Source organism: Sylvia atricapilla, chromosome 1 (assembly GCF_009819655.1).
Source record: "Sylvia atricapilla isolate bSylAtr1 chromosome 1, bSylAtr1.pri, whole genome shotgun sequence".
Classification (NCBI taxonomy): Eukaryota; Metazoa; Chordata; class Aves; order Passeriformes; family Sylviidae; genus Sylvia; species Sylvia atricapilla.
In genome coordinates, this window is record NC_089140.1 from 9998817 (window position 1) to 10011892 (window position 13076).

The window sequence follows — 13076 nt, forward strand, 5'->3', positions numbered from 1 at the left end:
TCTTTCTTGAGTTTGCTCGTCATCATAATTACATTTTTTGTGAAGGTATTTGTGATGACAGTCACAAAGGAATCGTGGTTGCTGGAATTCATTATGAAGCAGGAAGGCAAGGATACTATAGCTGACAGCTTTGTCTTAAAGCAGGCAAATTACAGATTTCTCTCTTAGGAAACAGGTGAAGACAGAGTACTTGGAGAAACAAAAATGGAGAGAAATTCAGTTAGCTCTGTAACTTTAAGAGATCCATAACTAGGAAAATATTGTCCACAAAATAATTGGTTCCAAGTCAATTCCCATATCTGCTGATTGCCTGCGATTGCAGCTCTCTGTGTGCAGCAACTCTTAGATATGTTCTCAGAATTTTGTTAAAAAAACCCGAATTGTAATGATCTTAAGGCAGAGAGGTCATCTTTATTTGAGAGAAGATAATTTTATGTTGTTTACTCCAAGTTAATATTTGGTGTTGGCCTAGAAGCAAATTATACTGGATAAAGGTCAACATCACACAGCTGAATCTCATGTATATACACAGTTAAGGCTACATGTGGTTTTTTTCTCACCAAGGCAGCTTGTCACAGTGTGATCATTGTGGTTAACTGAAGAAAATGAGAAAAACCACTTAGCACAGTAACTTGAGCTGTTGGGTTTTCATATGTGATATATAAATTTCACCTTTTTCATAAATGTGTTGTACACACAAGCATCACAAAGATTCATTGGTACATTCTGTAGTATGTATGCTTTAGGAAGTGGTAGAGAAATGCAAGTTTAAAGTCATTTAAAGGGCAGAAATGGATATGGCAGAGACAAGCCCAAGCACCCTATGTTCATTTTGGGATTTATTTTTGGAAGAAGTTTACTGTGCTACTACTTGTCTAAATGTGTACATGATGGCTGCAAGAGGAATAAAGCTCATTTGAAGGGGGCAGTTATATAAATTTTGACTTTAAAAACAATCTGAAGCTTAGACTGTGTATTATTTTAACTCATGTGCAAATGTGTGTATTTTGCTGACATATTTTATAATTAAAAATAACACTAAAGGACTTCTGTGCTTTGTGTGCAGGTACATGTCTCGAGTCCATGGTATGCATCCAAAAGAAACCACACGTCAGCTGAGTTTAGCAGTCAAGGATGGTCTCATTGTGGAAACCCTGACAGTGGGGTGTAAAGGGTCAAAAGCTGGTATTGAACAAGAAGGATATTGGTTGCCAGGAGATGAGATTGTGAGTATAAAGTCTTTGAGAAAATAAATCACGATTTATGGTATCTTAGCATGAAATTTGTTTTAATTTATATTTAACGCTATTTATAGATTCTGTGTTGGTGCTTGTGAACAGTGAAGTAATTCATTCTCAATTTTTTTAACCTTTTCTATTCCATAGAAGCTCTTTCTTCTTGAATTATGAGTTTTCTGTTATGAAAAACTGGCCAAGTCCTTTGCTCGGTTATGCCTGACTTCTATCTAGTATTCTGTTCTACAGTTGTACAGGAAGACAGTAAATCTTATTGGTATTACTTGAAATCCTCAGATGTTCTTAAATCCCAAAGATGGTGTATTTCAAAAAAACCCAAAAAGTGGCAAACTTTTTAATCTTGCTTTAATCTGAATCTGAAGAACAAAGAACTCCCTTTCAGAAGTGCAACATGAAATTAGAAAATTATATGCAAACACATGTGAAAAGATGTGTTTTACTGATGTTCATGAACACCAGGGCATTCAATTACAAAGGATTTTCTTAGCAAATCAGCTGCAGGCATCCAAGTACTGCTCCACTGGATGTGTGACATAAATACTAAAATCTATTAAAACAGGTTGAAAGTTACATGAAGGCAAAAAAAGTGCATGTTTTTGATATCCCTCCAAAGCTGAGGTGAAACACACTCACAAAGAGAGGATAGTCACACAGACTGGGAAAAAGCTTGCACAATTCCTTTGCCTTGTTCAGAAGCCCCAACTCTTGATTTACAAGGCAACATATTCCTAATTAAAGAGTTTTGCAAAGCTTTAAAATACCTGAACTAGGAACTATTGCTTTGGAATATAAATTGCATTAAATACTGATAAAAGGGTCAGCATTGTCTCAGACATAGCTAATACATAATTGTTTTGAGGAAACACAGAAAAACTCTAAAAACCACTAAAATGCTCATTGCAATATTGCAGTTATCAGTAAGATCCTAAAGTGAAACAGTGTATTATTTTTGGTTTTGTAGAAACAAGCAATATGCATAACAGAAAACATTATCATCTAAATTATCTCACTTACATGAATTTCAGTTATTGAAATACCTTAATTTCAACACAATGTATTTAACGTACATTATGTCATTGTTAAGATTTTCAATCTAATTTCATTAGAAACCCTCAAGGGAACCTTTAAAGGGTATTTTTCTCTTGGAGGAAACATTTCAAAACTCCAGCTTAGCTCTTTTAGGTATTTCTTGCGTCAGTTTTTATCTATGATATTAACTGTGTAGGCTTAACAAGATATAAAGCCTCAGATCTGTGATTATCTCAAGTACACTGTATGTTTGTTTCCTCTATTGCTAAGAGAAAAGAAAAAAAGAAAAAAAATTATCAAAATGCCTAACCATAGCCATTTCTTATATAGCCATTCAAATAATGTTCCTGCTGCATATTAGCAACATTTGTGTAACAAAACTTGAAAGGCAACCATCCTGTAAATTCTCAGTGAGTTATTAGAATTACACAATTATTTTATGTCTGAATAAAAAAACATTGACTTGACCGAAGATGCTGTTCAAGTCACATTATGAATAACCCTTTAGTTAGAAGCACTGACTGCATTTTCAGCTTGACTGCTGAGCACTGCTGCTCTGGGCTGTGACCATATGTGTGGTGGCCATCTCAGTAGTTCAGAGCACCACACTTGACTTAACAGTTTTATGCAAAAATAAGAATCGGCTTCTGAGCCAGGCCATGTTTCGATAGTGCCCAAACGTTTTGATCCTAATATTGGATCAAAATGCTGCAGACAGATGAAGCAAAGCGTATTGACTTGGTATAAAGTCATTCTCTTTGTTCTTTTATTCAGAAAGTTTTAATGAGTAACAAAGTGTCACTGTCATCACTCGACATCAGATCAAGTGTTTTCCATTCTCCGACAATTGGTGCAAACCCATGAAGTTTGGTATGTTCTCTGCTGGACACACGGGATAGTTTTACAGATGCTTTGTCTGCACTTGATCAAGAGGCAGTTTGTAGTTCTCTGTGATTCGGCACTGCTCAAATCGGGTGCTAATGGCTGTTGAACCATGAGCTCAGGTTACATTTCAGTGAGGACAAATACACAGAATTCTTTTTGGAGGTGCACTTGGAGGAGGTGGAACTCTTCAGAGCAGGGTTGTTAATGTTAAAATAGAGATTTCAGGCTCAAACTTTAGCACTTACAGACCCTTAACCTACTTGTCAAATTCCTTTGACTGGTACTGCTGGAACTTGGAAAGCTCAAAATGGGAAAGAGAAGACTTAAGAATTGATCCACTGACACCAGTGCAGGAATGCTTTTGGATTTTAGCTTCTTTCCCGGCACCACAGTGGAAGTCAGCGAAGACAGGCTGCTCCAAGGAGACAGCAAAGGGACACATTGTTATCATCCCTCCCCTCACTTTTTACTTGAGTGTTTGCTTGGTGGTTCTTTTACACTTCTGAAGTTTTGGATCTGAATTTTAGCAAATAAAAAGATTACTGGCCTTGGCCATAAAACTGCTGAGCACCTTTGTGTGTGACTGTAAGAGGTGCCTGACTAGAGGATGCCACATGACCTGAAAGTACTGGTTGTGATGGTGACTACAGAATGATGGCTAAATAGTGACAATTGAAAGTACAGAGATGATGAAAACACAGCTCTATTTGGAAAAAAATTCATTTGATAATCTGTGTGCTTGCTTAGGGGTTTCCAAACATCTGCCCTTTCCAATAGGTTGACATAATGATAGATCTATGCAGTAAGGACATGATCTATGATAGGGTTACTCTTAGTCTTCAGAAAAATTATACTACTTCGCTCTCATTGTTCTAGCAGTCTGTTGAAGCTGCATTAAAAAAAATTTAGCAAACCCTCACATAATTTAGTAATATACTAAAGACAAGCTGAGGTGCAAAAAACAAAACAGTGTGAGGGTATCAGGAGGCTCTTACAAAAGGGATGGCTCATGAAAATTAATGTTCAGAAAAACTAGGAAAAAAAGAATGATCAGATTTAAGAGTATAAAATTATTCTGTCAGATACATGTGGGAGAAATATTTTTGAATAAGTTACTAAATTTAAAATGTGGAGTCAGTAGCAAAATGTACTGTATTCCAACTGACATTTAAGGATTGGTACCTAAACAAGAACTTTTCTGCAAATATTATACCTCCAGGGCTTGTGCAGGTTTGTTGTTTTGGGTTTTTTTTTTTGCTCATTTGCTATGTCTCCAGATGTTTTGCACATTTTCAAAATGTGTTCTCATCTTACAGGCTTTCTTATCCTGCAGATGATTAATGCATTTGCACAAAATAAATGAGAGAAGAATTTATTCTCCATTTTTATTCAGGATTTTAGTTAGGAATTTTGCATTTTTCTGTTTGTTGATGCATTATTATGCAGTTGAACAAAATCTCTTCAGCTTCTTGCCTTGCAAGGCAAATGTCAGTCCTGAAGTCTGGTAATGGAAGTTTACTTTTTTCTTTTTTTCTAAATGCTTTATTTCTATTTCTCACAAAACTTCTGGAATATGGACATGTTATTTATTATCAGCATAAAAAAATCTCCTTGCCCTTTGGCTGTAGAAAAAATTTGCATATCAGTGTTGTTAACTATGTTTTAACACAGTTGATAAAATAGAAAGGAAACTTAGTTCTTCAAGAAAATAATAATGATTCTTCTTACCTATTCATTGCTATTTTCTGTTCTGACATGATTTTTATGTACTTTTATCTGTGTAACATAGTACTGTGTCTAACCCCAAGGAAGGAAATTGAATTTAAGTACCAATGTCCTATGGCTTCATGGGGGGCTTAGATGCAGTTTTTAGATTTAGTTTGTCTTACTCATTTACATTTTTCTACAGACAGTGTGCACTGGGCTATTTTGAGCATTTAATGTGCTAATTCTTCTCCTCATGATTAAAGTCATAAAACTGCTCTGACCCAGAGAGAGGCTTTCTGAATGTATAATTTCAATTTTTCAATAAAGCCAAACAATATTTTGCTCTTCTAAAATGGTGATGTGTTCATAACATGGGTTCATTGCTTGCATCTGATTGCAACATATCCCACAGCACTTCTGTGGTTTAAAAATGGTTCATAGTGGCCAAATTCTCTAATGAGATATGAAGAGTGAGGCTTCACACTTACTTTAGGCACTGTGAGATATTTCTTCACTGAAGAATGCATAAAAGGTGATTATATTTTCAAAAACTTATTCTTTTGCAGAGTTCTGTTTTCTGATCATTTAATTGATTGCCTATAGGAAGAGGCAGCAATTCTTCTGGCTAGTTAAGTGGGGATCGTTCTCCTGTGTATTTGGTTCTCTTTGTATCTAAATTATTGCCTTTCCAGTTCTTCCCTCTAAAGATGTTTAATTTACTGGAGAGCGTACTGTTTTGGAGGGGAAGTTTTCTTGGTTTTTCCTGCTTTCAGAAAACATTAGAAATACAACATGCTTTTCCCCAACATGCACACATATTCTCAATTCATTACTGGAGATTTTTCTGGTATTTTAAATTGAGAAAGTACTGGTGCTTGCTCAAAGCGACTCCAGATACTTTCAAGTCACAAGGCTGCCTAAATAATCCATCTCTCCACTCTGTCTGTACTCCCATCACTTTAACATATTTTGTAACCCACTGTGAGTCTTGAAGGGGATTTTGTTAACCCAAGTGACCTTAGGTGCACACCAAGTTATTTTTGTGATGTGATGTGCTGCAGTTCAATTTTACCAGGATCGGTCTATGAGAAAGAAGTGTTTTTGACTGTTATGTTTGTGTTAATCTAAATTACTTTAGATTGAGCAAAGGCTTGATTCCTTGCTTGCCATGCTTAATTGCTTTTGTAATTATATTGATTTTTCCATGCTAGGTCAGTATTTGTAGCCAGAAGCTGTTTTTTGAACTGCCTATGTCATTTTGAGTCTTCATACATGTGAAGATAATTCTAAAAAGCTTAAGAACTGTCACTGTGAGGGTTTGAATCTTTTCTGTACGTAAAATACATTTTAAATAATAAAAAACCCCAAACAGCAACAGACAAAACCAAACCTCAGTCCAAAACCAGTCTGAATAGCTACCAGCTCCTGCTAGCAATCTAGGGGCTTCTAAATAACTAGGCTGAGGAATGGTTTTAATGTGCATCCATTCTTTTCAGTTAGGGACAGAAGGATAATATGAAACAGCAATACTGACAGCCAGTGCCTTCATCATGAAAGCTCTTACAACTGGAGAGCACAAAGAGGAAGAACATGTCACACCAAATGAAGAAAAATCTCCTTCAGTGTTTAAAAAAAATTCTACATTTGCCTTATCCATCCATAATGCCTTTAGTGTAAAGTCCTGTGTGAATTCACTGATCCAAAGCCAAACACAGCCCAAGCCATATTAGTTAGTATTTTTCCCATATTGAACAAATTGAGAATTTTCCAGGCTGGAATGTTCCAGATAATTTTCAAATTATTGTGAAAGTGCCAGAGTTCTTGACAGCTGGTGATTCACTGATGCAAAGAGTTAATGATTGATCACGTGAGAGAAAAAATTCAAACTGTCTTCCATCCCTTATTACCACACATCAGGGAGAGTATGAGGAGGCTTTGAGGTCAGGCCACATACCAGCCTGGACACACAAGAACACCCAGGGGAAATGAGATTCTGAAATTCCTAGAATCTTTTCTGGCTGTCTTTCCATTCATTAAGGTCCCATCATTTGGAGCTTAATTTTCCAAAAGACTGCCATGAAATCAATACTCCATGTGCTAAATGCAATGATTTTTCTTGCAAATTATTGTCACAAACTGCAGAGGTGATCCTGCTTATTAATAAACCAAAAGTAAGTGGATTTATGAAAGTTCAGAAAAACAAATATGTTCAAATCATGAAATCAAAGCATAGACTATTTTGTTCTAGAGAAGCGAATTAAAATTCTGAGTTCCCAGCTCATGTATGAGAAATTCTTTTTGCATTAAAGCCAAGACCCTCTTCTGTCTTTGCATTGAGGCTGTTAACATGCAGCTTAAGAGAATGGCCTCACAGCCATTCCAGTGGTTCTTCCTGCCTCTAGATGGGTTAAGAACAGTGAGCAATTTACTGCATGTGTTTTTCAGTCTTGTTTTTCTCTTCCCATCTGTTCAGGGGTATTTCTTCCCTCCCCTTTGCTCATCCTTATTTTTTGTTCCCTGGAAAGGGAGTTCACAATGTTTGCAGTATCTTTACATTACTGAAGGTGACACTACTAGACTCCATCTGACTGCAGAGAGATGCTGCTTCTTTTAAACTGGTAAAACAACCTTGTCAGCATCTTCACTTGACTCTCAGCGTTGCCAACTTGACTTTTAAAAATTCAGTTGATGTAATGCTGTGTTCTTCTTTGAGGCTTTCACTCTCCATTCTGGAGTTGAAATACTGATAATGTTGTTCAGAGATTTGACGAAATGTTCTTTTCTGATTGAAAGGGTGTTTATGAGAATGAGAATTTACCTTTGAGTTTGAAGTAAACTAGTCAAACTAGTCTGTAGGAAGGTTCCATCATGGGATTAAAGTTATGCCAATAGAATAATGACATAGTCTTGAGTTTGTTTTGAAAATATGCATCTTGGGATTTTTCTACCCCTTTTGTGCCCACCCTGAGCTAGTAGTGTTGTTTTTATTAACTTTGTGGGTTCAAAATGCTCTGTATCTCTGGCAACTGATTTGAATCTTTTATTTTTGTGTCATGCTGGTCACTGAATGAAACTTCATTGAAGCTGATGGGCTTATTAATATTCATGCTTCATTCACAATAAATGCAGTCCCAATGCCTTTCTATCAACTGACAGCTGAAAAAATACTAGTCACATCTACAGGACAGGACACATAGACAAGAGATTTAAGGAACCTGTGTAGGAGGTTCTGCTCCTATTTATCTGGTTCAGATAAAATGTTTCTCTGTGAGCTGACACATCAGCCTAAAGAAACACTACACAATAGGACCACAGAAGCACTGTTAACATATTTTAAGCAAGAAAAGGGGAGAAGACCATTTTTGTGCACAGTTCTTGAAAGGAGACTTGGAACTACAAGTGAAGAGATGGTTTATTTCTGGTCTGGATTCACCTTCTTTCTAGGGGAACAAAACCATAATGTGGACATGAAAGGCATTGCACCTGATACATACTTCACCCCATCACTGGTTTATCTCCCTAATGAAAATAGCCTACAAACCTCCCCTTGGCTCAACCTAAGTCAAAAATTGTGACATTAATAGCGAAGTGAATCCAGTTTCTGAGGAGATAAGTTGAAAGTTTCTATTAACCTTGAACTTGTTTAGAACGTGAAAAAAAGGAAAAAAACATTTTCAATTAAAATTAATTTCTATTTCTAATATCCTGGAGGAGAATACTTGTATTGTCTCACCTTATATAATGTATGCTGCTACTACCCAAACATGATCTTCTTGGGAAGGAAATTGAGATTTATTTACTACTTCAGGAGCAGAGCTCATAGGCTGAGCAGATAAGTGTGATAGGAGTTTAGGCAGTCAGCTTGGCTGTTTTTGAAAAAAACTCACTTCTTTAGCATTGGGAGCTAGAGCCTGGCTCTCTACTTTGGGGACTATTACCCCAAATTGAGAACACAGCAGAAGGGTGGGAAGGTGAATAAAAATCCACCTGTCCTGGCAGAAGAGAAGACTTGGGTGGTTTCTGCCAGAAACAGAAGACTTCTAGGACTAGCTGGCAATAAATTAATTAGGCAAACTTAGTCTTGCAGATTAAATTCAATGAAAGAAAGCCAAAAGTGTTCTGAGAAGATGTGGAATTCTCTGCAGAACCTGAGTCTTCCTGCATCAGTGCATCAGAAGAGAAAGCAGTTACCAGTGAAGAAAATGGAAATGGATTGTTACAAGCCCATAAAAACATGCACTATTGAGAAGGAGATTTTGGTCTCTCCCCTGACTGATAGTTTTGTGTTAGTTCTTTTTAGAATAGAAGGGATTTCTAAAATATGAGAATTTAAAAATCGTGGAAAACAAGAAATTCCAATTAATTACTGAGATGCTAAAACCTTGGCCATAATTAACAACAAAAAAAAATGTACTTGATATAAAGCAAGATGCTTCAGTAGTTGTGAGGACATATGAATTCATAATTACTTAGGATTTCTTTGTGATAAAAAATGAATAATGAATACCTACAAAGTATCCTACAGAGACAATTTATGGGAATCCATTTTAAAGATAAAGCCCAGGTCAGTGAAGGAAAGAGTCTATAAAGGCAACTGATCTGAATGGATAGATTATCCTGTCTGTAAAAGCACACATTGTAGCTACCTGCTGTGGTAGTTTCTAGAAAAGGAAGGAAAAGATAAAGTGAAACAATTTTCACAAAGGGATTCTAGCTGCTGAAGTCTTTTTGGCTTTGAAAGAGAGATGGATGCTTGTTTATTTGCTAAGCAATAAAAGATGAGCAAAAGCAGTAGGAAAAACATAGATGCAAAACAGGAAGAAATATATCTAGTAAACACATGGATACAGGAAAACTGCAGGGGTGAAAATAAGCTTATTTTGGTGCTCAATTTACCCCAAAGCATTGCTCTAGCATTAAATGTAAAACATGTGATGATCTAAGAAACTTTTATCATTGGAAAGCAATCGTCCTGATCAAATATGGATCCTTTACAGCAATGATGAAAGGGAAATAGTTTATTAAACAGCTAACTCACCATTTACCTGCTGCAAAGATGGAGTAAGTCCTCTGAGCCATCAAGGAATTAATCACACCTTCCTCGGTTTGAAGCCTAACCTTTTCATCATTATTCTGATGAGAAGATAAAAGCAGATCCCGTCGGCTACTGAGAGGATGTTTCCAGGAGGATTCAGGCTTGCTAAGGAATAGGTGGAGCCAGGGATGGGGCACAGAGAGGGCTGTAGGAGGACTGCCCTCACAGCAGGCTGGGGCCTCTGGTGAAAAACACACACAGTGTCCACCCTGCATTCAGAAAAGTTCTGGGAATGATCCTCATGAAACAACGCTTGTTCAACCCAGGCATTATTTGGTATATGCTGGTGTCTGAGGGGAAACCAGTACATCTGCCAGAGCCCCCTGATAAGCTGGAGCTTTCTTACTGGCTGCTGTCCCCAGTGAGATAGAGCCTGTTTAAAATAGAGGCCAGTGTGCAAGTACCACATCCACTTGCACTCTCTGGAAAAAAAAAAAAAAGAGTAAGGCTCCCATCTGTGCGGCTCTACAGATAATCAGTCACACTTTGTAAAAGTCCTCTTACTACAGAGCAGTTACTTGGATGTTGAACAGAATCGCAAAAGCAGTGGATAGATGGGCAAAGAGAGGCATTTCAGAGCTGAGCTAAATGCTGGTTTAGTATTTCTGTGTCTCAGGGCTGTTAACCACTGCTCCTGTCCAAGCCTGTTTATGGTTGCCTTTTGTGTGGGGCAGGGATTCGAGCATTTACACCTTTAGAGAAGTACAATACAGATAAATGAAGTAGGCAGTAGCTATTTGCAGCAAATGTAGAAGTAAAAAGCATTTTTTCAGGTTTTGTACTGGAGGATGGAAGTCTCATAGGTGGTGCACCCCCACTGTGGCTCCTGAGAGTCGTGAGTCATAAAGATGTACTGCAAGGTTTTAGCAATTACCTTTAGTAAAGCTCATGTCTAATTGAGAAAGCTTTGATAGAGCAGATGCTGCCTGAAAAAGACAGAAAGGAACTGATTTATTAAGAATGGAAAATGCGTTTAGACAGAAATATATTCCATTTTGTTTAATGTGAGTGAGGGCATAGGTTCCTGCAGCCTACTCTGAGTCCTCTTACGGAGAGGACCCGGATACCAGAGAAGAGTGATGAAATGGTGGATACATCCATGCTAGAATGCAGTACCACCACTTCTTAGGTAATAAAGGCTTTTAATTTACAGCAGAAAGCTTGAAATATGAAAGATAAAATAGAGAAGATAGGAATTACTTCCTAACAGCAGATGATGATTGATGCATGTTGCAAAACCTGAGTAAAATCTTAAAGGTGAAAAAAAAGTGTGTCATTCTTGTGAGGCGTTTATTTCAGTGTATCTTTCTACTTGATATGGGATGGTAGTCAACTCTGTTGGGTTCCAGTGAAGAGTTACTGAAGGCCAGCAAAGAAACCTTGACATCAGAACCCAAGATTTTAAAAGCTTCTCTCTTAGTTGAAGGGGGGAAATGTGAAGAACTCTGATGTTAAAGCTGATAGAGGTGAGAAGAGATGGAAGTGTTCCTTACGGCTGTTCCCAAATCCTAAAATATCAGAATCCAGAACATTTGCTTCAGAAATTATATCTTTAAATTGGGCATGGCCTATCTCATTACATGTTAAGGAAATGGGAATCTGAGAAATAGTAGTAACTCTTTTATTGACATTATTTAAAGGGTTATGAAATAGTAATGGAAAGATTATACTGAGGTCTTGGGCTAGTGATTTGAAAATATCTTGAAATAAATGTAGCATGCAAATACTACTATTTTTGAATAATTTATATTTTTAAATTACTTCTTTTAACAAAGTGGACATTGTTGCCATTCAAGATTCCACCACTGTGACAGATCAAAAGTGTTATGATACACAGTGGGTGAAATCTACTGTGTATCTGCTAATTCTCTTCCTTTAGACTATTGAAAAACTGCTCTAAGTTTCTTATCCACTGGGCAGCCAGAGCTCTAGGGACTGTTAAAGCACAGACACCACACAGGGCTGACAATGAATTAGTGCACAGGGGGGGTCTGAATGAAAATCTGGTGATCTGGAAGGAGCTGTGTGTGCATGAGTGTTGAGGAGAGAGAAGGGAACGCCACAGCAGCACACACGTAAAGGAAACACTGGAGAAGCATTTAAAACAGAACAACTGGGGGGAAAAAAGTGCAAAGAGTGCTGTGGAGACAAGTGCCACACAGAAAATGCTGGGAACCATGAACTCCATGGGAAATGTTTTCCTCCATTTGCTTCATATTGAATTTAGGACAACAGAACTGTATGTATACTATTCGTAAATGAACATGATCGTGCCAAAGGGATAACAGACTTATAACTGTCTTTCCCATCTATGTGACCCTTTCTTTTTTTTTAGCTTACTGGTGGGGTCCAAAGGATATCCATAATTTGGATTGTTTGGGAAATCTAGTTCAACAGTGTGAAAACAGCAAATCCCCATGAGGGGGAGTTTCATGAATAGAGTTTTGCTTTTTTCCCCCTCCCTTTTCCTCTCTCCACCTGATAGTAGAGTGACTTAATACCGAGTATCTGGGCTACCATTAAGGGACTTGGAGAAAACAAATGAACAGGTAAGAAATGAGCTATGTTAATGGAATGTGCATTATAAAAAGGCAAAGTGGTCCTTTTAGACAAAGTCTAAGAAAGGAGGTTATACTGTTTTCATCCGCTATGCCTACATATAATTTATATGAAAATGAAAATTTATTGCTTGTTTTAACATCTTTTTTTTTACAATAATTATGGGCTTGCTGTGGTGTGGAAGTGACCTAATAGTTACAATTGTGACCTCTAAGTTATTGTTAATTTTACTGTCAGTATGTGCTTCACATCTCCTACTTAATGGTATGCTAATTGTACAGCAGGATGTCACATTCTCCAACATACAGATTCCCTATTTCAATTACAGCTAAGTAAATCTCCATCACTAATGAGTAAGCATTTCTTTTCCATGTACATTTGCATTATAATGGACATTTTCTTTGTGCACTAAAATTATTCTTTCCTTGACAACAACTATGTATTTTATTTTACAGTAAAGGCTACGACATGATGATTCATTCCTTTCTGTTGGGTTTATCTGTATTTAAATTGTCAAATGTTCTGGATAGCCTGACATTTTCTAT

General features: G+C 37.1%; 1 protein-coding gene across 5 annotated transcripts in view; it reads left to right on the forward strand.

Moving 5' to 3' along the window:
• Nucleotides 1-13076, forward strand: part of ZMYND11 (zinc finger MYND-type containing 11) — a 104656-nt gene that overhangs the window by 59975 nt on the left and 31605 nt on the right. For all 5 annotated transcript variants that reach the window (XM_066314670.1, XM_066314687.1, XM_066314695.1 and 2 more), the window contains exon 3: nucleotides 1067-1226. In XM_066314670.1, the coding sequence (XP_066170767.1) occupies nucleotides 1067-1226 (160 nt within the window). The remainder of the gene's footprint in view (nucleotides 1-1066; nucleotides 1227-13076) is intronic.